We start from the raw sequence: 24,120 nt of genomic DNA on the forward strand, positions 1-24,120 counted from the left end.
CCTGGGCAGCCCTTGGGGCAGAGGGGCGGCTCTTGGCAATTCAACTCATCTTTGTATTAATGTTTATGCCCTTTTGCAAGAGCGTCCTCTACCTCATTCCAGCCTCCGAGCTTCAGGGAAGCCCTCTCTGGAATTAGAACCTGGAAGGGTGAGCCGCGCAGTGGCTAAAGCCCAGAAGTCACGCCCTCTGACGGAAGCGGGGAAGACACCCAGCACCCCAGCTTCCCGCCCATCCCAGTGACTTCCGGTTCCACCTCCTGGCTTCCGGTGCTGCAGGCCTGGGGGTTGTGGAAGGTTTTTATTTTTTGGTCGACATGGCGGTGGCTCTGAACTTTTTGCTGGGCGGGCGTTTCCATGCAGCGGCCGCTCGCTGTGGGTTTGCTACCAGGGGGTGGCGATCCCGGGTTCTGTTGGTCGCGAGCCGGACCCTGATTCCGACTGGGAGCCGGAGGAGCGGGAGCTGCAGGAGGTGGAGAGGTACCAACTGCTTCCCGGGCCCAGAGCCTGAAGCAGGGCCTCAGGCCTGGGCGCCCCAGACCGCACGCCCTTGGCGCCGGGCGCCCTGCAATGGCTCTTATTTCTCACCCGTTGTCAGGGGCTCAGGGGCAGGTGTTAACCCCTGTGGGACCGTGTTTCCCTTCACCAAGGACGTATTTCATCACCTGTTTAAAGAATTTGGCAACAGCTTCTGGGCTGTTGTTGTCCTTAGATTTCTGGGGCGGGTTCAGAGCAGGTCTAGGCTGGCAGACATGGCCAGGTTGTCCTTGTGAAGAGAAGCAGGCTGGGCGCTCTGTGACTTAGCCCAAGGCTCTTAAACCACCCATCTGGCTTCCACGCATGGCTTGTGCCATTGCTTCTCTCCCCCAGCTCCCTGAAACGACAGAAAAAAGCCATCCGGTTCCACAAAATTCGGAGGCAAATGGAGGCGCCAGGTGCTCCGCACAGGACCCTGACGTGGGAAGCCATGGAGCATATCCGGTAAGACTCGTGGTAGTTGGGTTCTGCTGTAATGAGAAGGGAAGGATACTGGAGCCTAGAACGTTGTTTTTGTATTTTTTGCTTTTCATCTTTTAAGATTCCTAACAGAAAAGTCAAATAATAGGACAGACTTCGATAATCCCACCATCTAGATTTAATAGTTTTAAACTTTATGACATGGTTCATTTTTTGCTGAAATTTTTAAATAGTAAGTTACAGGGGTCACATAATTAACTCTATACAGTAAGTAGATAATGACGTTCTTCATCTAAGGTCCAGGGATGGAGCTTCCATGGCTACCTTGCTCTGAATAGAGGATCCACATCTTAGAAAATCTTTTTTTAAATTTTAAGTTTTTTGTTTTAAATAGATAATACAGGGACCTCCCTGGTGGCGTAGTGGTTAAGAATTTGCCTGCCAATGCAGGGGACCCAGGTTCAATCCCTGGTCTGGGATGATCCCACATGCTGCAGACCAACTAAGCCCCTGTGCCAAAACTACTTAGCTTGTGCTCTAGAGCCCATGAGCCACAACTACTGAGACTGTGCCACAACTATTGAAGCCTCTGCGTCTAGAGCCTGTGCTCCACAATAAGAGAAGCCAGCGCACGGCAATGAAGAGTAGCCCCCCTCATCTCAACTAGAGGAAGCCTACAAGCAGCAATGAAGACCCAATGCAGCCAATAAATAAATAATACAAATGGCTCACAATTAGAACTGTGTAACAGGGCATATGCATTGAGAAATGTTAATCCCCCCAGTCTCCTATGGAAACAATTTTTAATAGTTTTTGGTGTCATTTTCTGGGTTCCTTATACAAATACAAGCAAGCAAGTATGAATATAGAATTTTATTTTCACTTAATCACGAACAGTAGAATACTATAATGTTCTATGCTTTGCTTTGTTTACTTAACATACCCTGAAAATCTTTGCACTTCCTGAGCGAGAGCTCCTCATTCTTTTTTGTAGATTCTTAGTAAACTGTAGTTTATTTGACCAGTCTTTTATGATGGGCACTTGAATTGTCTCTGCTCCCTTGCTGTAACAAATACTGCTCTAGTGCATAACTTTGTGTACATCATTCTACATATCTGGCAGAAGTATTTGTATACACATTCCCACAAGTAGGCTTGCTGAACCCAAGGGCAAGTGGATTTGCATTTTGAAAAATATTGCTAAATAGTCCTCTGGAGGTCATGTTCCATTTTCCATTCCCATCAGAATAACTCTGGAATGTGAAACTTAGAATAAAGGGGGTTTATAGAGCTAATCAAGATTTTATGAACCTGTAGCAAGTCTCTCCTGTCAGCTTCCTCTCCTGTCTTACACACCAGCCTTTTCAACCACTCTCAACCTTGTATCGTATTCACGCCAGCCCTTGTGGTTCTTAAGATTGCAAGATGCCCTTCAGCAATTACTGTCAGGAAACTGTGGTGGGTGGGTGGGTGTGTGTGAGAGAAAGTTTATTACTTACATGACCTGGAAATTATACAGCACACCTGAGGCCACACAAGGTTGTGGGTAGAGAGAGGTGCAAGGGTCTGGGGTTCTGCTTTTACTGGGGTCAAGTGGGTGCCTAGGGTTTTGAGGGCGCACTCTTTTTTTTTTTTTTTTTTGGCCACACTGCACGGCATGTGGAACTTCCACAACCAGGAATGGAGCCCCTGCCCTTTGCTGTGAAAGCGAGGAATCTTAACCACTGGATCACCAGGGAAGTCCCTCACTCTTATTAGCTTTTATTACTAGCTTTGATATGTTTTCCATTTACCTCATCCCCTACCATCCTAATGCTCGCTAGCTTAAATCTTCTGTTTTCCATTCTTGTAAATCTAAGGCTTTCGTACTTACTAGTTCTCTGTCCCCAGATTTTCACTTGGCTGTGTCCTTGCCATTCAGGCCTCAGGTCAAATGTTACTTTCTTGGACCTTCCCTAATCACCCTAATCTGAACAGCTCCCTTCATGTTCCATCACCACACCCCAGTATGTGAAATGTATCACTAATGCCTTAGCTGTCATCACCCACCTTGCCCCATGAGGAGGCCGACTCCATGAAGGCAGATCTGCCTGTGTTCAATGCTGTAGTTCCACTCCAAATATACATTTCTTTTTTCCCTTTTGGCCACGCTGTGTGGCATGCGGGATCTTAATTCCCAGACCAGGGATCAAACCCGTGCCCCCTGCAGTGGAAGTTCAGAGTCCTAACCACTGGACTGCCGGGGAATTCCCCCAACATAGATTTCAATATTGGTTGAGTGAATGGAGAAATGGCTGCGAAACCTTACACCAATCAGCCAATCCACAATGGCAGAAAGCCCTGCCTTTTACGTTTGCCAGCCTACACATCGAGATCTCAGCCAAGAAGGCCTAAACTTCCTGTAGGTTGACGTGTTCCTGCTTTATGCTGTCAGCATGTTTCGGATCCTAACCCGCCGGCACTGAGGTGTTTTAGGAAACTGTTGTCCCCTCCTCCCCAGCACCCCCACTGCCCCAGCCCACGCTGGGAGGCTGGACAGGTGAAGGGGATTCACTCAGCCTGTGTTCCATTGGAGGAGGGGAGTCATAGGACTCCATGGTTCCCTATCCCCAGGCAGTCCTGTTTCATGACACGAGGAAGGACTTTGACTTCACACTGGATGAGGTGGAGCTGCATTTGGGGGCACAGGGGCAGCATCTGGTGGAGGAGGCAACAGATGACAAGACTGCCTAAGCTGGAGTGAAAGCAACTTTGGTTGGAATGGGCACCTCACAGTAACCTTGGGGCCAAACTCAAGAGGTTGGCAAACTGTACAACAGAAGGGACTTAAGTCTCTGCGACCTGGAGGGTGTATATGTCACTCATCTGGGAAGGGCAGCTTCTATCTTTCTGTTAGATTTGATCTAACTAAGGGGATGGGGTGAGAGGAAGCTCAGTAAACAATATTAGATGACATTTTCAAACATTTGAAGTAGAATACAGTAATGCAATGAACCCCTGTGCACCCATCACCCAGCTTCAACATTTAACAAATGGCAAATCTTTCTTCATTATCCCGCATACTTGCCCCACATCTCCCCTTGGCTTCTTTTAAAGCAAATCCCAGAAACTGTATTATTTCATCTGTAGGTACAATAGCATGTGTCTCAAAGAGATAGGGACCTCTTTTTAACATAGACATATAAGCCATTACTATACCTTGAGAGTTTTAGGAATTCCTTATTATCAGCTAATATCCTGATAATATTCTGGTTGATTTCTATTTTTTTATTTTTTTATTTTTTTTTTATTTTATTTTTTTTTGGCACACAGGCTTAGTTGCTCCGTGGCATGTGGGATCTTCCTGGAGCTGGGATCGAACCCGTGACCTCTGCATTGTCAGGCAGATTCTTAACCACTGCGCCACCTAGGAAGCCCTCTGGTTGATTTCTTTGAACTAGGATCCAAAGTCCACACATTGCAATATTGCATTGTGTTGTTATGTCCCAGAAGTCTTTGATTCTAAAGTAGTTTCTTTCCCCTTCCACTTCCTTCTCATTGCCGTTGGACAGGTTCTTTGACCCATATAATTTTCTGCATTTGGATAAGGATTTTTATCCTTATCATGTCTGTTACCCTCTGTATTTCCTATGAACTGGTAGGTAGAGCTTGAGGCTTGCTCAGGTTCAGCATGTACTTCCTGTGCATCTCACCAGGAGATGATGATGTGATGTCATGATTGATTAGTGAGTTCAAGTATTGTCAGCCGGATCTGTCCATTATAATGTCTCTCGTAAGCTTTTTATTTTTATTTTTCTTAACGAAGTAAATATAGATCTTTACCATCACCCCTGAAAATTCCCAATTTTCATCCCCAAAGTCAATCACTTTTGTGAAATTTTTCACTATAGTTTTTCCTGTTCAATAAGCTGATATAATATAGATGTCACTCTCAAAACTGTCTGGCTTCTTTCATTTATTTGGTTTTATTTGTTTGTTTATTAGCTGTGTTGAGTCTTCATTGCTTATGCATGGATTTTCTCTAGTTGTGGTGACTGGGGGCTACTCTTCCTCGTGGTGTGCGGGCTTCTCATTGTGGTGGCTTCTCTTCTTGCAGTGGCTTTTCTTATTGCGGAGCACGGGCTCTAGATGCATGGGCTTCAGTAGTTGTAGTTGTGGCATGTGGACTCAACAGTTGTGGCTTGCAGGCTCAGTAGTTGTGGTGCAAGGGCTTAGCTGCTCCAAGGCATGTGGGATCTTACCCACAGGCTTGAACCCGTGTCCCCTGCATTGGCAGGTGGATTCCTAACCACTGTGCCACCTGGAAAGCCCCGCTTATTTTTAATGTATGAATATGCCACACTTTATCCATTTTCCCATGAAGAGCATTAATGAATCAAAACTCACAGCTGGCGGGATTTAGCTTCCACTGGCTTCTAACTCATTCCTCTTCTCTCCCCTCACACCCCCCCCCCCCCCCCCCCCTCCACCTGTCTAACCTCCTGCAGTTGGGAAGCCAGAGAGCTGGTGCCTAAAAGGTTTGCCCCTGGGGCTGGCTGTGGAAGTGCAACCAAACTCATGGCACTCAAGGGCAGATTCTTGTGGCAGCTGACCTGGTGCATGATAGGACCTGTAGTCCTTCTGCTTTTACACCAGTTCACACAAGCCCCACCGCCATCCTTTCCAGTACCTGCCGGCTAAGCCCCCGGAACTTGGCCAACTCAGTGTTTGGGTATCTGCTTGTCTTCCGTAAGTGTTTTGAGTAACCATGTCTTGAGCAGTGCTAGCCCTTGGGAGGTAGAGCCGTGATTAGCACAGATGCCCTTGAGGTGCTCATCAGACTGCTCCTTTACTGTCACCATCTTTTCCTGACATTCACCCCTTTGACTTCTGATCGCAACCTCCACCAAACTGGGCCCAGTTTGTCACTTTAAGGTTATCCTTTGTGCCTAAATCTAAAGGACACTTAAAAATTTCCCTCCTTTAAAAAGACATGGACATTTTCCAATTCATAGATTTCTTGATTTTCTTTCCGTATATGATACGCTATCATTCCCTCTTTGAAATGCTTTGGAGTCCCTTGACTTCCAGGATGCACATTTTTCTCACTTTTTTAACAAATATTTAATGTTCCAGGCATGGTTCTAGTACCTGAACTATCATCATTTCGTGCCTGAATCGCCACCATTCAGCACAGCAGCCTCTTAATCGGATTCCCTTATTCTATACTTCTCTCCTTCATCCATCCGTCCGTCCGTCTGTCCATCCACCCATCCATCCATTGCAGCTTAAGTATTCTCCCTAAAATGCAAATTCATTACTCCCCAGTTTAAAACTCTTCAAGGTTTCTTATTAGATCAAGTCCAAAACCCCTTATTACAAGAGACACCTCATCAAAAAGCAAAGAAAACAAACAAAGAGCAAGCAACGAGGTGGAGAGGCCCTGAACTGGATCATCCCTTACCTAGGGCTCTGGGTATAACAGGTCTCCTAAGTGTTCCATATTCCAGCTTAGAAAAAGCTCCCATAAATCCCCTTCTTGACGATTCACAAAGTATACACAGCTAAGAAGTACCACCATAAAGAAAACTTATTTGATTTTTACTTTTTGTGGAAAAACTTATTTGGGGCCAGAGAAGGCCTTCCTCTGAACATTAGTCCTAAGGAAAAACTGGGAAAATACTGGTATTTGTACTCATCACATTGGACACACAAAGTGCACTTTGCTGTAATGGTTCAGAGAGTGAACAAGTGAAATAAAGTGATGTTAGTGGAGCCCGTATTTGCAGAGGCATGCAGAAAGAGGCGTTAAACTAAAGTTACTGCAATGTGCCAAAAACACGAGGGTGGCCAAAAGTTGTTTAAAGGAAGTTAAATGTTAAACTGTTTTTCTTATGAAATGGGTTGTGATGTGTATTCTGCCTCATCTCAACGAGACTATTAACATGGTGGTCACACATGCCTAGCCCCAGCTCAGCTTGTGGGGTTGGATTGCATGTGTTGCAGTCCTGACTCCACTACTTTTGAGTTATCTGACCTTGGACAAGTTACTAAACCTCTGTCAGCCTCCTCTCTTCATCTGTTAAATGGGGGTATTAAGAGGATCTGCACTTTCAAGTCGAGAGGACACCTTGTTTTCACATGAAATGATGTATGTGAAGAACACTCAGCTCAGCTTTGGGGCTGGAAGGAAGTTCAAGGTGGCCAGGTAGGTGAAGAATGTGCTATGAATAGGGTATATGGATGGAGGGGACAAATGTAGGAGCAGGATGAAGAAATACAACTCAGTGGTGACCAACGGGAGAACAAGCAGAGAGGCAAGAACAGAGGAAGCGGTAAGCTATCCCTCTGCTAAGACTTGATAAGAAAGGAAGAGAAAAGTCAGCATATAAAAGTCAGGAGTGTGTAACTCTTGCACACACTCCCTTCTTAACAACAGGTTTGACATCCCTGGGGCTTGTCTAAGAAGAAAGGTGAAAAGCAGCAGATACATCCATGAGCGCTCATTCATTAGATTTATTCTAAGGTTCCTCCTCTTTAAAGAGACCACTTACCAGTTCTCTACCCCTCCCCTTAGGCTGAGACATGTGAGAAGGCATTCATGAAAGTGCCCACATGACCCTGATGGACACCTCCCCGGAAGGAGACTTAGATCAGCTACAAAATAAATACTTTCTGGAAGGATTACTGCTCCTCCTGGGCTAGCAAGGCCACCAGTGCTGCCTGCACCTCTTCTGCATGGGCTGGGGGCAGCAGACAGTCTCGGATGATGGCCAGAGCCGCCACCTCTGTCAGGCTGCTGAAGACCTGGGACGTTTTGATAGGGAGATGCCCAGCCAGCTCACAGAGGGCAACATTGAATGCCTTGCCTTCCTTTATCCCAAAGCTGGATTTCTGGGGCCACATAATTACTCGGACCCCCGTGAGGGCGGAGGAAGATGATGTCTTTCCAGGTGGGGCCCCGTGGGTCACAAGTTATGTGCAATCTCGTGATCAGTCAGTCAGTGGCCTGACATACCCTGCTTTATCAAGGCTTCCAAGTCGGGTCCTGACCTGCTGGTGTAAAAGGAAGCCGGGAACTGGGAGGGCCTGGAGCAGATGCAGACGGCCCCCAGGGTCCAGAGGTTCGCTTGGGGCCCCCTCCACGGGCAGTCTGTGGGCCAGGTAATAGCTACACAGGTGGAGGTGGTTCACTGAGGCCAGGCCACCAAGGCTGTTGAAGCCACCGTGGAAGCCTGGATGTGAACTCAGCAGCACAGCCTTGACGCCAGTCCGCAGTGCCCCTGGCAGCAGGTGCTGGGGGAGCCATTGGGCCGGCTCAGGCACCAGCAGCACATGGCTCCACTCCAAGGGGCTGACATTGATCACCACGAGGATGTCCTCTTGCTGGAGAGCACCAAGGAGATAAGGCTTCTGGTGCGAGCGGAAGAGGACTTCTCCTGGCCGGATCTGGTTGAAGTTAAACTGTTCAAGGTCAAACGTTTGCCTCACGCTCCTGATGTTTTGGGGGCGCCTTTTATGCACACCTCGCTCCACATTCAGCTGAGCCACAAAACCCACGGCTCCAGGGAGGGTTTTGATCTGCTCCCCCAAAGCAGTAGCGGAATAGCCCCAGCTCCATCTGCTGCCTCCAGGCCGAGCAGAGGGCAGAGTCAAAGCAAGACAGTGGCAGTGTGTCCAGAAGTCTGGGTGCACTCCTTGGCCACTGAATCCCTTCTGGCACAAGTTCCTTCGTCCCGTAGACAAAGTCAGGAATGCTGTACCCTTCCCAGTCCTCACTGGAGGCAGTAAATACGAAGTTTCATCTGAATCACATGGAAAAGCCATGGTGCTGACCTAAAACAATCATAAGGTGAAAAATACATGATGCTATCCCATTTCCAGAGATTTTATTTTATTTATTTATTGGCTGTGCCACGCAGCTTTTGGGATCTCAGTTTCTCGACCAGGGATTGAACCTGGGCCATGGCAGTGAAAGCCTAGAATTCTAACCACTAGGAAACCAGGGAACTCCCCTATTTTTCGTTTCAAATAAACTTTATGCTCTGATTACAAAAGTAATATATACCTTTGATAAAATATTTTGAAAATACGTATTTTGAAAACACATAATTCCACCAGCTGCAGATTAGCATACATTTTTGCTGAATTAAAAATATAAATCAAATTCTCTTTGTAAAAATTATATATACACATATATATTTTTTAAATTACATATATAAACTTTTAATAGAGGGGGAGAAAAAGATACAACCCTTATTCCAATGCCCAGGGGAAAATCACAATTTACATTTAACCTCATTTTCATACGTAGGTGGTTTTTAACTCTTTTTTTTAAATTATTTATTTATTTATTTGGCTACACCGGGTCTTAGTTGCAACACGTGGGATCTTTAGTTGCGGCATTGGAAGCGTGGAGTCTTAACCAGTGGGCCACCAGGGATGTCCCAGATCTTGATTTTTTTAACCAACCTTTAACTGTTGTACGTTTAGGTTGTTGGCAATTTCATATTATTATATTACAGTGTTTGTGATGAACATCCTGTGTATCTATCTTTGCAGATGTTTTTATTTTCCTTTAAAATAAAATCTTAGTACACCACTGGGTCAAGAGTAGGTTCATGGCTCAGGCTTTTGATACATAGTCTGTCAAACTGCCCTCCAGAAAACTGCACCAGTGTTCCAGTACATGAGAATGGCCAGGGTTTCAAAGCTGACCACTCCTTTTGTGGGAATAGCTTTTCCACTGTTGGGTAGTGATTCCAAATGCATAGAACCATTTGGGTGAGCATGGCCAATCATAAGTGCCCTGGGCCAATCCTTTAAGGCAGAAATAGATGCCTGTCTTCATCTCCCACTGGGCCCCTGGAGCCCCATGGACCCAGAGATGTCAGGGAGACAACTTGCTTTTGGCCCAGATGGGACTTCAGAAGGAAGATTACCTCAGTAGAGTTGCCTCAGTACAAACTGGGGTACCCTCAGCTCTGCTGGTCCAGAAACTCCACTTTAATAAAACAGAAAGAAAACAAAAAACATACAAAACAACATATTAAAAGTCAAGCTGAGTTTAATGGGTATAGAGTTTCAGTTTTGTAAGATGAAAAAGTTATAGAGATTGGTGGCACAACAATGTGAGTGTACTTAACACTACTGAACTGTACACTTAGAAATGGGTAAGGTTGTAAATCTTATACTTTTTTACCACTAAAAATTTTTTTTAAACTTGAGCTAAGCAGAATTTTGACAATAAAATATAAAATCTTACATTATTCTATTAAAAGTGAGTCTAAGACATTTCTCCAAAGCTACACAAATGGCCAACAAGCACATGAAAAATGCTTAACATCACTAACTAGGGAAATGCAAATCAAAATCACAATAAGATATCACTTTACATCCTTTAGAATGGCTACTATCAAAAACAGAAAATAATAAGTGTTGGCAAGGATATGGAAAAACTGGAACCCTTGTGCACTACTGGTGGGAATGTAAAGTGATACAGCCACTATAGAAAATAATACAGCAGCTCCTCAAAAAATTAAAAATAGAATTACTATATGATCCAGCAATCCCACTTCTGGGTATATATCCAAAAGAATTGAAAGCAGGGTCTCGAAGATCTATTTGTACACCCATATTCATAGCAGCTTTATTCACAATAGCCAAAAGGAAGAAGCAACTTAAGTATCCATTGATAGATAAATGGATAAACAAGCTGTGGTATATACAGACAATGGAATGTTATTCAGCCTTAAAAAGAAGGAAATGCTGACACATGCTACAACAGGGTGAACCTTGAGGACACTATGCTAAGTGAAATAAGCCAGTCACCAAAGGACAAATATTGTGTGATTCCACTTACATAAGGTACCTAAAGTGCTCAAATTCATAGAGACAGAAAGTAGAATGATGGTTCCCAAGGGTTCAGGGGAGGGGAAAATGAGGAACTGTTTGTTATTTAACGGGTGCAGAGTTTCAGTTTTGCAAGAAGAAAAAATGTTTTGGAGATTGGCTACCAAGCAATGTGAATATACTTAACACCACTGAACTACACACTCAAAAATGGTTAAGGTGTTAAATTTTATGCTACATGTTTTTTAACCACAATTTTTATTTTTAATTAATTTTAAAATATTTTTAATCAATTTATTTGGTTGTGCCAGGTCTTAGTTGCGGCATGTGAACTCTTTGCTGTGGCATGCATGTGGGATCTAGTTCCCTGACCAGGGATCAAACCCTGGCCCCCTGCATTAAGGGAAGTCCCTTAACCACAATTTTTAAAATGTCAAGATGGTAAATTTCATATGATGTATATTTTACTACAATTTAAAAAAATTTGAGTCAGTCTCAAAGTAGACTTAAGAAATCCAACAATTTGCTGAGCTAAACGTAAGTATTCACTTACTCTCTCGTTTATTCAGTATCAATGCCCATCTCATCCCCACTGTTGACATTCTGGGGGCACCTCTTCTGTGCACCCTGCTCCTTGTTCAGCCGAGCCACAAAACCCAAGTATTTATGAAGTAACTGCTGTGTATGAGGCAATGAGGACATGGTAGCAAATAAAGGAGAACAAAGTCTATATCCTTATGGAACTTACATGCTGGGGTGGAGTCAGATGATAAGCAAAAGGAAAATGTTAACTACCTGCGGTGACAGCATTTTGTCAGAAATAAGTGATACAAGGGAGGGTGACTGAGCAGTGGGATCAGGGCATTCCACTTCTACAAGAAGGCCCTCTGAAGTGACAGCTGAGCTGAGACAGGATGGATGAGAAGAGGCCCACAGTGAAGAGCTGAGGAACGTGTACTCTAGGCAAAGGAAATTTAAGTCCAAGGCCGTGAGTCTCACAGGGCAGGAAGTTGGCCAGTTCAAGGAACAGAAAGGAAGCTGTGTTACGGGGGCGTGGCCGAGTAGGGGAGAAGGCCTCCGATGAGGCTGGAGAGGAAGGCAGGGGCCAGATTAGCTGCAGGGCCTTATGCATCATGGTCAGAAACCTGGATTTTATTCTGAATGGAGTAAGAAATCACTGGCAGGTTCTAAGCATAAGGATCACCTGATATAAACTTTTTTCTAACTGTTGTGTGGAAGATGGATTGTAGGGGAGCAAAAGGGAAGCAGAGACCACTTTGGAGGCCACTGGTGGCCAGGTGAGTGGAGACGGTGACTGGACAACACAGGTGGCGACAGAGATAGAAAGGAGTTGGGGATGTGGGTCATGTTTCAAAGGCTGAACCAACAGGGCCTGCTGACATGCTGACTATGGGGACTGACGGAAAGGGAAGAGCTGGGAGTGACTCGGCTTACCTAGGCACTGCAGTGGCATTTGCAGAGATGGAGAGGCTGGGGAGGTGGGGTGGGGGAACAGGCTGACTAGAAGAAGGGAGAGATCAAGAGTTCAGTTTTGATTATTGAGTTTGAGATGCAGCCTGGGCATCCAAGAGAAGTGGTATAGGCAGCTGCACAGTCAAACCTGCAGGTCAAGGGTAAGGTCTGGGCTAGCTACAAATTGGGAATAGCACTGAAAGCCAGGGGCGAAGATGATACCAAAAGGCTAAAAATATGAGTAAAGACATATCAGTCAATAGAATCAACAGAAAGTGGGTATGGTTGTATTTATATCCAAGTGAACTAGGAGGCAAAAACAGTATCTAGGAGTAAAGAGGAATACTTGAGAGTGACAAATCCTAGTGTGACCACGTGACAGGACTGACCCTTCATAGGAAAACCAGGAGAAAGGGAGCACTGGTCTCACGTCTCTACTGTGCCAGCATGGGCTGGGGGCTTTCCAAGTCCACTCAGGTGACCCTCACAACAAGCCTGTGCCGTGGGTATCATCCTGGGAGGAAGGTGAGAGATTGGGTTTTGGAGGCTGACAAGGTGTTTGGATTCTGGCTCTTGCATTCACTAGGGATGTGATCTTGAGCCCCTAGAATGAAGTCCATTTCCTCACCATGGCCTCTGGGCTCTCAAGGCTTAGCTGTGCCTCCCCTCTCACCTCATCTCAGACTACTCTTCCCCTTGCCTGCTCTGCTCCTCCTCACTCTTCCTAAACTTCTTCCTGCTTAGGGCCTTGGTGCTTTCTGTTCTTTCAGCCTAAACTACCCTTCTCCCAAATTTTCATATGCCTGTCTCATTTAGGTCTCAGATCAAACATGACCGCCTCAGACAACCCTTGTGTAGCCATCCTATCTACTGTCTCAAAGGAAAGAGGAAGAGGGAAATAATATTACAAGCAGGGAAAGAAATGTCTTGGGGGAAAGAAAAACTTGGAATTCACACATCCAGGCGTTGGTACTTTGACAAAAATATGATCAATGAATGACCCTTTGAAAGATCCAACCAAGAAACAAAATAATTTTACAACAAGCAGCACTAGGAGCTTTTTTTAAATCAGCCACTCAGTTTTATTACTGTATCAAGGGTTGATCGGGCACAGGAAGGACAATATGCAAACCAGACTCACCAGGGGCTGCTGGATAACTTAGAATGCCTACTTTATAATGATCCCACTACTGGGCATATACCCAGAGAAAACCATAATTCCAAAAGACACATGCACCCCCAATGTTCACTGCAGCACTATTTACGATAGCCAGGTCATGGTAGCAACCTAAATGTCCATCAACAGATGAATGGATAAAGAAGATGTGGTACTTATATACAATGGAATATTGCTCAGCCGTAAAAAGGAACGAAATTGGGACATTTGTAGAGACATGGATGGACCTAGAGACTGTCATAGAGAGTGAAGTAAGTCAGAAAGAGAAAAACATTATCGTATAGTAATGCATATATGCGGAATATAGAAAAATGGTACAGATCAACTGGTTTGCCAGGCAGAAAGAGAGACACAGATGTAGAGAACAAACATATGGACATCAAGTGGGGAAAGCAGAGGGGGCTGGGGTTGGATGAATTGGGAGATTGGGATTGGGGATTGGGACATTACTAATAAAGATATATATATATCAAGTTGTACACTTTAAACATGCAGTTTATTGTATGTCAATTATATCTCAATAAAAGTTCTTAAAAGTCAAAAATAAATTTATAATGAGAAACATGCCATATACCGCAAAATGTTCTTGGTTGGTATAGACCCTCCTCTGTACAAAAATCTACCAGGAAGCAAAATTATCATCAAAAGGTTGTTCAATGAAGAAGGGTTTAAAGTCAAGTGAGGCAGCTGGGCGATCTAGATCACAGCTGTTCACCATGGTGCAGAGCCAACTCCCACATCTTCACCATGAAGAGACACAGTCTCACCCTGAAGTCCAGGGATTTGCACTGGCTGGCCAGTGCTCCCTCTCCTCAGCCTAGCACAGGAGACACCATGACAGCTTCTAGCTCGTTGCCTTTTATTAACTGAAGACCAACCCTTTCTTGGATAGGAGCTTACTGTCAAGAGACTACAATCCAGGGGACTTCCCTGGTGGTCCAGTGGTTAAGACTTTGCACTCCCAAAGCAGGGGGCCCAGGTTCAATCTCTGGTCAGGGAACTAGATCCCACATGCATGCCGCATCTAAGAGCCTGCATTCTGCAACTAAAATACCTCACATGCTGCAGCTAAAGACCCCACATGTCACAATGAAGACCTGTCACAGCCAAATAAATATTTTTTTAAAAAACAGCGAGACTACACTCTAGTCACTTTAACTGGGTTTGATGTTCCCATTGCTCTGCAGCCTCCACTTTCTGGAATGGAATATTTCCACAATGGTGGGAATCTCAGGTTGATATAGTGAGTCTTACCAAGTTACTCTCAGATGATCACCTCATTATTGTGCTGGGAAAATTAGTCACTCAGCATGCATTTACTCAACAACTGCCACACATCAGGTCTGAAGATCATGATTCCCATTGCTCCTCATGGAGCTTGCAGCTTAGCAGGAGAAACAGACATTAACCCAACCATCATCCAAGTAAATATAAATAGCAAATATGATACATGCTGTCAAGGAGAAGCACTGGGTCCTCTGTGAGTGTAAGATGGATCCCTAATCTAGTCTAGGCAATCAGAAAAGGATTCCTTGAGGATAAGATGGAAGAGGAACTGAGAGCCCATAGTGGCTGAAACCCAGAAAGCCTGAGGAGACTGCAGAGAGAGAGAGAGAGCAGCTGAAGTCAGATTACAGAGGTCTGGCTCTTCAATAAGTGGTGCTGGGAAAACTGGACAGCTACATGTAAAAGAATGAGATTAAAACACTCCCTAACACCATACACAAAAATAAACTCAAAATGGATTAAAGACCTAAATGTAAGGCCAGACACTATAAAACTCCTAGAGGAAAACATAGGAAGAACACTCTTCGACATAAATCACAGCAAGATCTCTTTTGATCCACCTCCTAGAGTAATGGAAATAAAAACAAAAATAAATAAGTGGGATCTAATGAAACTTCAAAGCTTCTGCACAGCAAAGGAAACTATAAGCAAGGCGAAAAGACAACCCTCAGAATGGGAGAAAATATTTGCAAACGAATCAACAAAGGATTAATCTCCAAAATATATAAACAGTTCATCCAGCTCAATATCAAAAAAACAACCCAATCAAAAAATGGGCAGAAGACCTAAATAGGCATTTCTCCAAAGAAGACATACAGATGGCCAAGAGACATATGAAAAGCTGCTCAACATCACTAATTATTAGAGAAATGCAAATCAAAACTAGAGTGAAGTATCACTTTACATGGGTTAGAATGGGTATCATTAGAAAATCTACAAACAGTAAATGCTGGAGAGGGTGTGGAGAAAAGGCAATCCTCTTGCACTGTTGGTGGGAATGTAAATTGATACAGCCACTTGGAGAACAGTATGGCTGTTCCTTGAAAAACTAAAAATAGAACTACCATGTGACCCAGTAACCCCACTGCTGGGCATATACCCAGAGAAAACCATAATTCCAAAAGACACATGCACTCCAGTGTTCACTGCAGCACTATTTACAACAGCCAGGTCATGGAAGCAACCTAAAATGTCCATCAACAGATGAATGAATAAAAAAGATGTTGTACATATATACAATGGAATATTACTCAGCTGTAAAAAGGAACGAAACTGGGACATTTGTGGAGACATGGATAGACCTAGAGACTGTCATACAGAGTGAAGTGAGTCAGAAAGAGAAAAACAAATATCGTATATTAACACATATATGTGGTATACAGAAAAATGGTAAAAATCAACCGGTTTGCAAGGCAGAAATAGATAGATGTAGAGAACAAACATATGGCCACCAAGTGGGGAAAGTGGGGAGGGTTGGGGAGGAATGAATTGGGAGATTGGGATTGCCATATATACATTACTAATAAGAAAAAAAATATCAAATTGTACACTTTAATTATCAGCAGTTTATTGTATGTCAACTGTATCTCAATAAAAGTTCTTAAAAAAAAAAAACATTACAGAGGGCTGGGATTTGGGTATTTCACCCCTAAATGGTTTTAAACTGAGATTGACATGCTTGTATTTAGACTTTACAAAAATCAGCAAGTGGAATGACTTGGAAGAATCAAGAATTAATCCATACATTTTATCTGTCAAGTATACCTCATTAAAGCTGAAAATAAACAACAGTTAAAAAAAGAATCTCCCCTCTACCTCCTCCACTCCGTAGCTTGTAATCCTCACCGCTTGGAACAGCGTAGCTTCATTCATTCATGCATGTTTCCAGTAAATATTGAGAGCCTCTTAGGGGTTGAGAGGGGACAAGAGCAAACAAGTCAGCTTCGATCCCTACCTCCCCCAGCATGCAGACTGGACGCAGGGTGGGGTCAGAGGACAGCAGGTAGGACGCAGGGTAGAGAGGAGTACAGCAGTGGGGATCCTTGAAAAGAGTCTTAGACTGGAGCGACCGCTTTCTAAATGCACGAGTCTAGACAAGTCAGTGACCCCCAATGAGCTTCTATGTTTCCAACTCTGTAAAACGGGAACTTACTTTGCAAAGCTGTTGTATGCACAGCGCTTGGCATTCAGTGGGCCCTCAGTAAGCAGCAAGGTTATGGTTATTTCTGGAGAGGTGGCATGACGGTTGTAACACGTACTGCAGGTGCCCGGTGGTAACGTCGGGGTGGAAAAGCCCTCGCTGGGCAGAGGGGCAGCCGACCGCCTCGGGCCACTCAGTCGCGAGGTTTCTCGGTTACCTTGGCTCCAAACACTTCCCTAATGCCCCTTACCGGACTCCGCCCAAGGCCGCCGCCGCCGCCACCGCCACCTACTGCAGGTGAGGCGAACGCACCACGCGACTCCCCCCAAACTCCTACCGGGGCTATAGCGAGGTCGCGGCACTCTTAACGCATGCGCAGCCCGCACGCAAGCACGCGGCGCGGCCCGCCCCTCCCACCCCGGAGGCGGGGCCGTATGTCCTGGGCTCCGCCCCGGAGCGTCCGGCCACGCCCCGGGCCCCGCCTCCAGCTCGCCAGGGACCGCCCCGAGCCGGGAGCCTGCAGGCTGAACCCGGCTGGGAGCGCCGGGGAGCTTCAAGGAGGGGCGGGCCCGGGGGCGGTGGCCGCAGGAGCGGTTGCCGCGGGGACCGGGCGGTGAGGCGGCCCGAGTGCGGAAGTGAGAAAGTTGCCGGAGTCCCGAGACGAGTCGGTGGCGCTGTGCGCGCGGCGCGGCGATGGGGGGCTCGGGCAGTCGCCTGTCCAAGGAGCTGCTCGCCGAGTACCAGGTGCGCGAGGCGCCGGTCCCCAGGGAGTCTGCGCGCGGCCCTGCGCTACGGAGGGGAGGGGTGTCCCCGAGAGGCGGCGGGGGGGGGGGGGGCGGCCTCTGGCCCGGAGCGGCCCGCTGACCACCCCCCTCTTGTTTTGCCTTCCAGGACTTGACGTTCCTGACCAAACAGGAGATCCTCCTGTAAGTGCTGTCGCGAATCTCACATCCGGGATCCTCTGGGGACGGCTTCGGGGGCAGGGAGTGAGGGAGGCTCTGTCTTTACAAATGGGCAAACTGAGGCCCCGCCAGAGGGAGGGGCAGGGGCCTGGGGTGGGGGGGGAGGAAGCAGCGTAGCCGGAACTGGATCCAGGGCCCCGGGCCCTAGGCTGTGCCCTCTTCGCGGCGCGCCGTCCCCGCTCGCGCCGGCGGCCCCACCTCGCAGCCTCCAGCCAGAGTTGGGCGCTCTTTGACCCCGCTCCTCTGGCTTCTGCATAGCCGAACTTCCTGCCCCAGTCCTGCTGTAGTTCCAGGCTGCTTGGCCTACTGGCAAAGCCAGAGACGTCCTGGGGAGCCGGGCTCCTCCTTTACCTGAGTAACACAGTAACCGTTAACGCTTACTGAGCATTTCCCATGCGCCAGGCTAAGAGAGTGTCTACATCACTGGAATTAACCCTCACGAGGGAGGTATGGGGACGATGAAACAGTTTGATAACTTGCCTAAGACTCCACTCTGAGTAAGAGGATTTGAACTGGGGCTGGAACCCCGTTGCTAGCCGTGGACCGGCCATATGTGGCCAGGGCACTTGCGTGAGAAGAGTCCTGGGCTTCTGGTGGCAAAAGTAATCCCAATGGGAATGAGGTAGGGCCTAGGGAGGAGAGAGTTCAGAGTAGTTGCTTTCAGGAGCAGCAGGAGATTCCTGAAATGAGAATGAGATTTCAATTTAGCTCTTTTTCACTTGTTCTTCAGGGCCAACTTTCTGGCCCCTTCCGACCTCTCCATCCCTCGTGGAGTCTAGAACCGCGGGCCCAGCACGGTGCCTGGGACACAGTGGGCCCACAGTAAATACCCATTGCAAGAACGGACTCCCAGCCTGTACTGTCTTGTGATATATCTTCTCTTGGCTTATCATGCCTGAGATTCAGGCGTTCAGTGTATGGGGCTTAGCTCCTCACCTGGTTTATAATGGGTAGCGAGGCAAGGAGTGGGGGTGTAATACACTCAGAAAGGGGTGCCAGCCGGTTTCCCTCCTTCTGCCAGAGCCCACAGGCGGTTTTGTGAGCTGCTTCCTCAGGAGCACCGGAGTGTGGAGGAGTCACTGCGGGCACGAGTGTCCTTGGAGCAGATCTTCAGCCTTCCAGAGCTCAAGGTGCTAGCTCTGCAACCTCCCTCTGCTACTCCTTTTGAGATCATGTGGTCACTGGTCCCTATTCTAGTCTTTTCTCTGTTTAGCCCTAATTTCCTGGGGGCGAGGGCTTTACCAAAATCATCCAGGGGAATTATATAGAAGGGTGTTTTGCAAACTGGGATTCTCGGATATATTCTTGGAGGTTTAAAGACGTTTTGTCCTTTCAGAGGAGTTGAGTTACCTTATTAAAGTTTGAGAAACCCTATTCCAGAGGCTGATGACCTCTCCACAGGGCTGTTGTGAAAATTTCTATGCAAAGGGCCTGACCTAGTGCCTGTAACACAATAAATGCTCAATTAAATGTTTCTGTTTTAAAATAACCAGCCCATCTTGTTCTCTTTGCTTAGGATGCCTTCCTCTTCCTTCTCTGCTCCCAGGCCTGCCTTTGGGTTAAGCTCTGACTCCCAGGAAGCCATCCCTGTCCCTTCCCCAGCTGGGTCGTTGGTCATCCTGACCTCAGTGCTGGCCCTAAAGCACTGATCGTTCTCCCCCCGAGAGCCTGAGCTGCTCCCTCCTGTTTCCCAGTGGGGTTTGAGTGTGTGACTCGGGCTGCATCCTGTGGCATTCATAGAAGGTTTTCTTGCCTAGGCCAACCCCTTCAAGGAGCGAATCTGCAGGGTCTTCTCCACTTCCCCAACCAGAGACAGCCTGAGCTTTGAGGACTTCTTGGACCTCCTCAGTGTGTTCAGTGACACAGCCACCCCAGACATCAAGTCCCACTATGCCTTCCGCATCTTTGGTAAGGACCAGGGGCCAGGTGGAACACCAGCTCCTTTGACATGGTTTTTCTGGGGGTACTGTAGAGAGCTGGGGGTCATGAGCTTGGAGCTCATCCCAACCACATCCTTTTTGGCTTCCTGTGTCTGCTTTCTAGACTTTGATGATGATGGAACCTTGAACAGAGAAGACCTGAGCCAGCTTGTGAACTGCCTCACGGGAGAGGGTGAGGACACACGGCTCAGCACTTCAGAGATGAAACAGCTCATTGACAATGTGAGCAGCTGGGCTGGGCTGGGCTGGGCTGGGCTGGGGAGCAGGAGGGAAGGGTTGGGCTTTGACCTGAAGCTTTCCCTTTCCCAGATCCTGGAAGAGTCCGACATTGATAGGGATGGGACCATCAATCTCTCCGAGTTCCAGCACGTCATTTCCCGCTCACCGGACTTTGCCAGGTATGACTGTGGCACTCATCTGCTGCATCGGCTCTGGGACGTTATTATGGGAGGCAGTACCCAGGGTGAGAGAAAGCCTCCTGCTTCCTCTGTTTTAGGGTAGCTCTTCTTCTAGGGGGGACTCACAGTTGTGGAACACAGCCCATTCCAAAGGGTCTTGGGGGAGAGGTAGGTAAGTTTGGGTTTAGTCCCTATCCTCCTCTTCCAGCAGAAAATGCAGCTTTTGTTCAAAACTCTTCCCTTGTTCAGCTCCTTTAAGATTGTCCTGTGACAGGAACCACAGCATGTGTCCCAGCACCGTGTCGAAGAACCTTTCCACTGCTGAGCCGTGGCCAAGGTTACCTGTGTTGCCAGGGCCGGCCTAGCTGGCCCAGCCTGGAGCTGGCACTGCGCAGTCTTGCTCGGGGCAGGGGAGGGCCCTCCACGCCGGGGCCTCCCCCCTTCTCACTGTCATTGTCATCACTGTTTGTGTTTCTACTAATCAGTAATAAAGGTTTAGAAGTTTTGAGCCTTTGTGTGGCACTAGAAACGCTAGTTGACACTAGAAACACTGGTATGAGGAAGGAGTGGACTTCTAGTCTAGGAGCCTTCGGTCACACTGGGAATAAGTAGGACCTAAAGGAGACAGCAGGAAGTCAGGCTGTACCCTGCCCTTCCCACCCTCCCTTGTGAGGGTGTGCGTATGGTAGCATGAGGGGTGGAACTCTGCTGTATCCTGATTGTGGTGGTGGTTACATGAATTTCTACATGTGTTAAAACTTACAGAACTGTGTAGTAAAAGAAAAAAGTCAGTTTTAACTTTATGATCATTTTAAAAATAAAAATTATTTTCAAGTTAAAACAAGAAAACCCAAGACTTTGTCCCCTGTGCCCCATCCCTGAACTGAGCTGGGGATGCATAGTAAAGGAACTGAAGTAAAGCAAACAAATCCCCTCCCCCACCCCATCAGTGCGTTAAACTCCCCACGTTTAAGAACCTGGCTTCGCTGCGAGGTGTGGTCAGCCAGGCTGGGCTGGCTTTGGCCCACTAGCACCTGAAAGAGGAGGTCTAAAACCTCCCAGAACTCAAAGAAGCAGATCAACCTCAAAAAGCAACAGTCCTTTAAGAGGAAGGGCCACGATTCAATTTCAATTCTTTAGATTTTATTACAAAAAAAAAAAAAAAGTAAAGTGCATCTTATTAAAAAAAAATATAAAATCCACATAAACGCAGGATCCCTGTGCTGGGCAGTATCACTATCCCTTAGGGTGGAGGCTGCAAGGTGTAGGGTGAACTGGGGACTGGGTTTCAAGATGAGGCCAAGGCAGGTGTGGGGAAAAGAGACACAGGTTTGCAGGCTGGGAGGGAGGAAGGCAGGCAACAGTCTCTTCCTGGAATTCTGAGGGAAGGTGTACATTGGCATATACCCTTTCCTGGGCTCACGCTGCCCTCTGTCTCTCTCAAGTGGCCACAGCCTGATACAGGCTGGAAAGGTCCAGGACGTGGGTCTGAGCCCAGGGCCTCGTGAGGGCTGCAGTGCCAGTGTGGCCCTCTGGTCCCTGAGGTGACAGGATGGTGGCTGCAACAACTGGGCCATGTGGTGAGCCTGGACCCACCGGAGCCCGAGCTGGCCCCTGGGTCTGCAGTGAGAAGGGGCAGCCTGTGGCCGTAGGATAAGGCGGAAAGTGGAAGAGGATAGTTGGTGAGGGATTTCCAGCTCTGTCTCAAACAACCACTTTGGATGAGTCCTCCCAGTCCAGAGGCTGGAAGGCTGGGAGCTGGGCCGGCCAAGTGCACGGCGTTCTGTGTTGTCTCTTACTCTTCTCTCTCGTTTCACATTTTCAACTGTTTTGAAACAAAGGGCTCAGTTTACACAAGGAGCACTGTCCTGCCCACGCGGGCAGGCCCCTATCTTGAGCCAGGCCCTGTGTGGCCGTAGCCATCTGGGGTGGAGGGGGCCTTGCCACTTGGAAGCAGGCCAGCTGGCTCCATGGCTCCCGAGGGCTGGGCACCGCGGCTGTGTTCCATGAGAAGCAGAGTCCAGCCGACCCTCTCTGAGCACTCCCGGCCCCAAGAGGGAGGCCACCTCTATAAGTCTGCTCTCACACCACGGAGTCCCGGATCTCAGAGCCCAGGCGGACCCGGGGCCGGGGACACACCGGAGACACCTCCACAAAGCTGTCCTGGATGCTGAGTGGCCTCTTCTCCGACTCTGTGAAGACCCGGGGCCCTGGGGAGCTGTCCGACAGGGCCTGGTAGCCTCGGTGGTCGAGTGGGGTGCTAGGGGGGCCCACGCCATTGAGCGGCCGGGTCTCAGGTGGCAGCACCACTGGACGGGTCTTGGGGTGCACGCTGGCACACTCCCCCTGCTTCAGGAAGACTTTCATGCCGCCGCGGTGCCGGTAGAGGAAAAATAAAATGAAGAGCACCATGGCGAACACGAACAGTGCGCACATCACCAGGAACTCGGTCCAGTAGGACTTGTCCACACCCCAGCTGGCCTTGTTCCCGGCCGGCGCGCTCACCCGCGACGTGTTGATGACGACAGGCACGCTGCCGCTCCGGTCTGCTCGGTCTGCCGCCACGTCCTCCACCACCTTCGGGCAGTAGCTGGCCTCCAGCTGCTGGAAGCCCTCCTCCAAGGACCAGCACTGGAACACCCCCAGCTCCTGCTGGCTGCCCACCAGCAGCAGGTCCCCGGTAGACAGCACGCGGCAGGAGGCCGAGGCGTTGATGGGGGCCCCGTTGTGCAGCCAGAGCCGGGCTGCCAGGTTGGAGAGGAGGGGGCAGGCCAAGGTGTTCACAGTGTGGGGCTGGAAGTGAACTGGCTCACACGGCTTCTCGCCTGCAGGCAGGAGAGTCACAGTCCCGGGTACATCAGGGGCTGGCGTCCACTGTAGCCCCAGGCTACCCATTTCCCTCTGGGCTGTGCTTCTTGTGCTGTAACAGCAACTCTGGGGACTTCAGGGACTGTGGGTCTCACTTGCCAGGGCCCTGTTTGCAGGGCCAGAGGGAGGGGTCAGGAAGTGAGGACAGGCATTTACACCCATCAGTGGCTGCAGGAGCATTCTAGGCAGATTTGACCCCCACTTCTCCTCCACCCTCTGACAGGGTACCTTACCTCTTGGTACAGAAGTCTGGGCCTGGGACAAGGTAGTGTTGCAGAGGCCCTTGGCATTGGCCTCCTCAATGTCCTGGATCCATGGCCTGAGGACCAAAGAGAGTCTGGGATGGGCCAGGACTCCCCTCCCACTCACAAGCCCGCATCTGCCCACCCTCCTTGCAGCGCACACCTTCACACAGCCCTGCAGAGGCAGGCATGGGGAAGGGCTCAGGGACCACCAGCCCAAAGCAGGGATGAGAGGCAGGTGGCTCCCCTGGGCAGATTCCCCACCCCATAGGGTTTGAGCCGGCATCTCCTCTGTCTTAACGCAGTATTTAGTTCAAATAAAAGTTACTGTAATACTTCCTTGAATTAAAAAAGCAGTGTGAGCCCTTAGAAAGAGTCTGGAAGGATGGCTGGATCTGTATGTATAAATCTGTCTCTTTTAAAGCACTGCACATGCACTGATTTGTTTTTAGAAAACCAGAAACATTCAACCAAGCACAAAGCCTAAAAACATTACAAAAATCACAACCATCCATCCAGCAATATGACAGGCAGCATTTTTTGGAGTGTCCCTTCAGGTGTACACGTGTATGCATACATGGTGTTTTGAAATGTTAAACTGGAATCATGTATCCCCTTGAGTGAAGTATGGACACTACAAATAAGACATCTCATTTTTATTTAAAATGTGTATTTTTATTTTACCCATATGTAGAAAAAGCTGGGGGCATATATATTAAAATCTCACCGTAAGTCTCTCTAGGTGGTAGGATTAGGGTAGTTTTTATTTTCTTTGTGCTTATCTCTATTTTCTAAGTTTTCTATATGAACATTTTAAACCTAAATGTGATTTTTCAAAACAACTTTTA

At 47.8% G+C, this 24,120-nt stretch overlaps 3 protein-coding genes across 5 annotated transcripts in view; 1 reads left to right on the forward strand and 2 right to left on the reverse strand.

Moving 5' to 3' along the window:
* Positions 1–276: 276 nt before the first annotated feature.
* CIB1 (calcium and integrin binding 1) lies at positions 277–20,670 on the forward strand. 2 transcript variants are annotated; one of them, XM_057720006.1, is made up of 7 exons: positions 277–978; positions 17,754–17,788; positions 18,846–18,954; positions 19,582–19,732; positions 19,868–19,986; positions 20,074–20,162; positions 20,412–20,670. In XM_057720006.1, exons 1-7 carry the CDS (start codon positions 838–840, stop codon positions 20,431–20,433), a joined length of 666 nt encoding a protein of 221 aa, XP_057575989.1. In that variant the 5' UTR covers positions 277–837; the 3' UTR covers positions 20,434–20,670. The 2 variants fall into 2 exon arrangements, with proteins under 2 accessions (XP_057575989.1, XP_057575990.1); XM_057720007.1 differs by lacking the exon at positions 277–978 and adding an exon at positions 17,353–17,606.
* Positions 5,437–9,845, reverse strand: GDPGP1 (GDP-D-glucose phosphorylase 1). Its single transcript, XM_057720005.1, is given in 5 exon segments — positions 5,437–7,907; positions 7,910–8,001; positions 8,003–8,529; positions 8,531–8,712; positions 8,715–9,845. Coding segments are annotated over 5 exon segments (1,137 nt in total). The 5' UTR covers positions 8,761–9,845; the 3' UTR covers positions 5,437–7,617.
* An 84-nt stretch (positions 20,671–20,754) lies between the features above and the next one.
* Positions 20,755–24,120, reverse strand: part of SEMA4B (semaphorin 4B) — a 36,350-nt gene continuing 32,984 nt past the window's right edge. For both annotated transcript variants that reach the window (XM_057720004.1, XM_057720003.1), the window contains 2 exons: positions 23,264–23,349; positions 20,755–22,987 (listed from right to left, as the gene is read on the reverse strand). In XM_057720004.1, coding sequence (XP_057575987.1) covers positions 22,245–22,987; positions 23,264–23,349 — 829 coding nt within the window. In that variant the 3' untranslated portion in view covers positions 20,755–22,244. The remainder of the gene's footprint in view (positions 22,988–23,263; positions 23,350–24,120) is intronic.

The sequence above is a fragment of the Hippopotamus amphibius genome, chromosome 2 (assembly GCF_030028045.1).
Source record: "Hippopotamus amphibius kiboko isolate mHipAmp2 chromosome 2, mHipAmp2.hap2, whole genome shotgun sequence".
Classification (NCBI taxonomy): Eukaryota; Metazoa; Chordata; class Mammalia; order Artiodactyla; family Hippopotamidae; genus Hippopotamus; species Hippopotamus amphibius.

Excerpts from the sequence above, each read along its gene's own strand:
- CIB1 (XM_057720006.1), top strand. The coding sequence starts at position 838 with ATGGCTTGTGCCATTGCTTCTCTCCCCCAGCTCCCTGAAACGACAGAA. Across the intron at positions 979-17,753 it reads GAAGCCATGGAGCATATCCG|GACTTGACGTTCCTGACCAA; the intron begins GTAAGACTCGTG and ends TTTGCCTTCCAG. Across the intron at positions 19,987-20,073 it reads TGAAACAGCTCATTGACAAT|ATCCTGGAAGAGTCCGACAT; the intron begins GTGAGCAGCTGG and ends TCCCTTTCCCAG.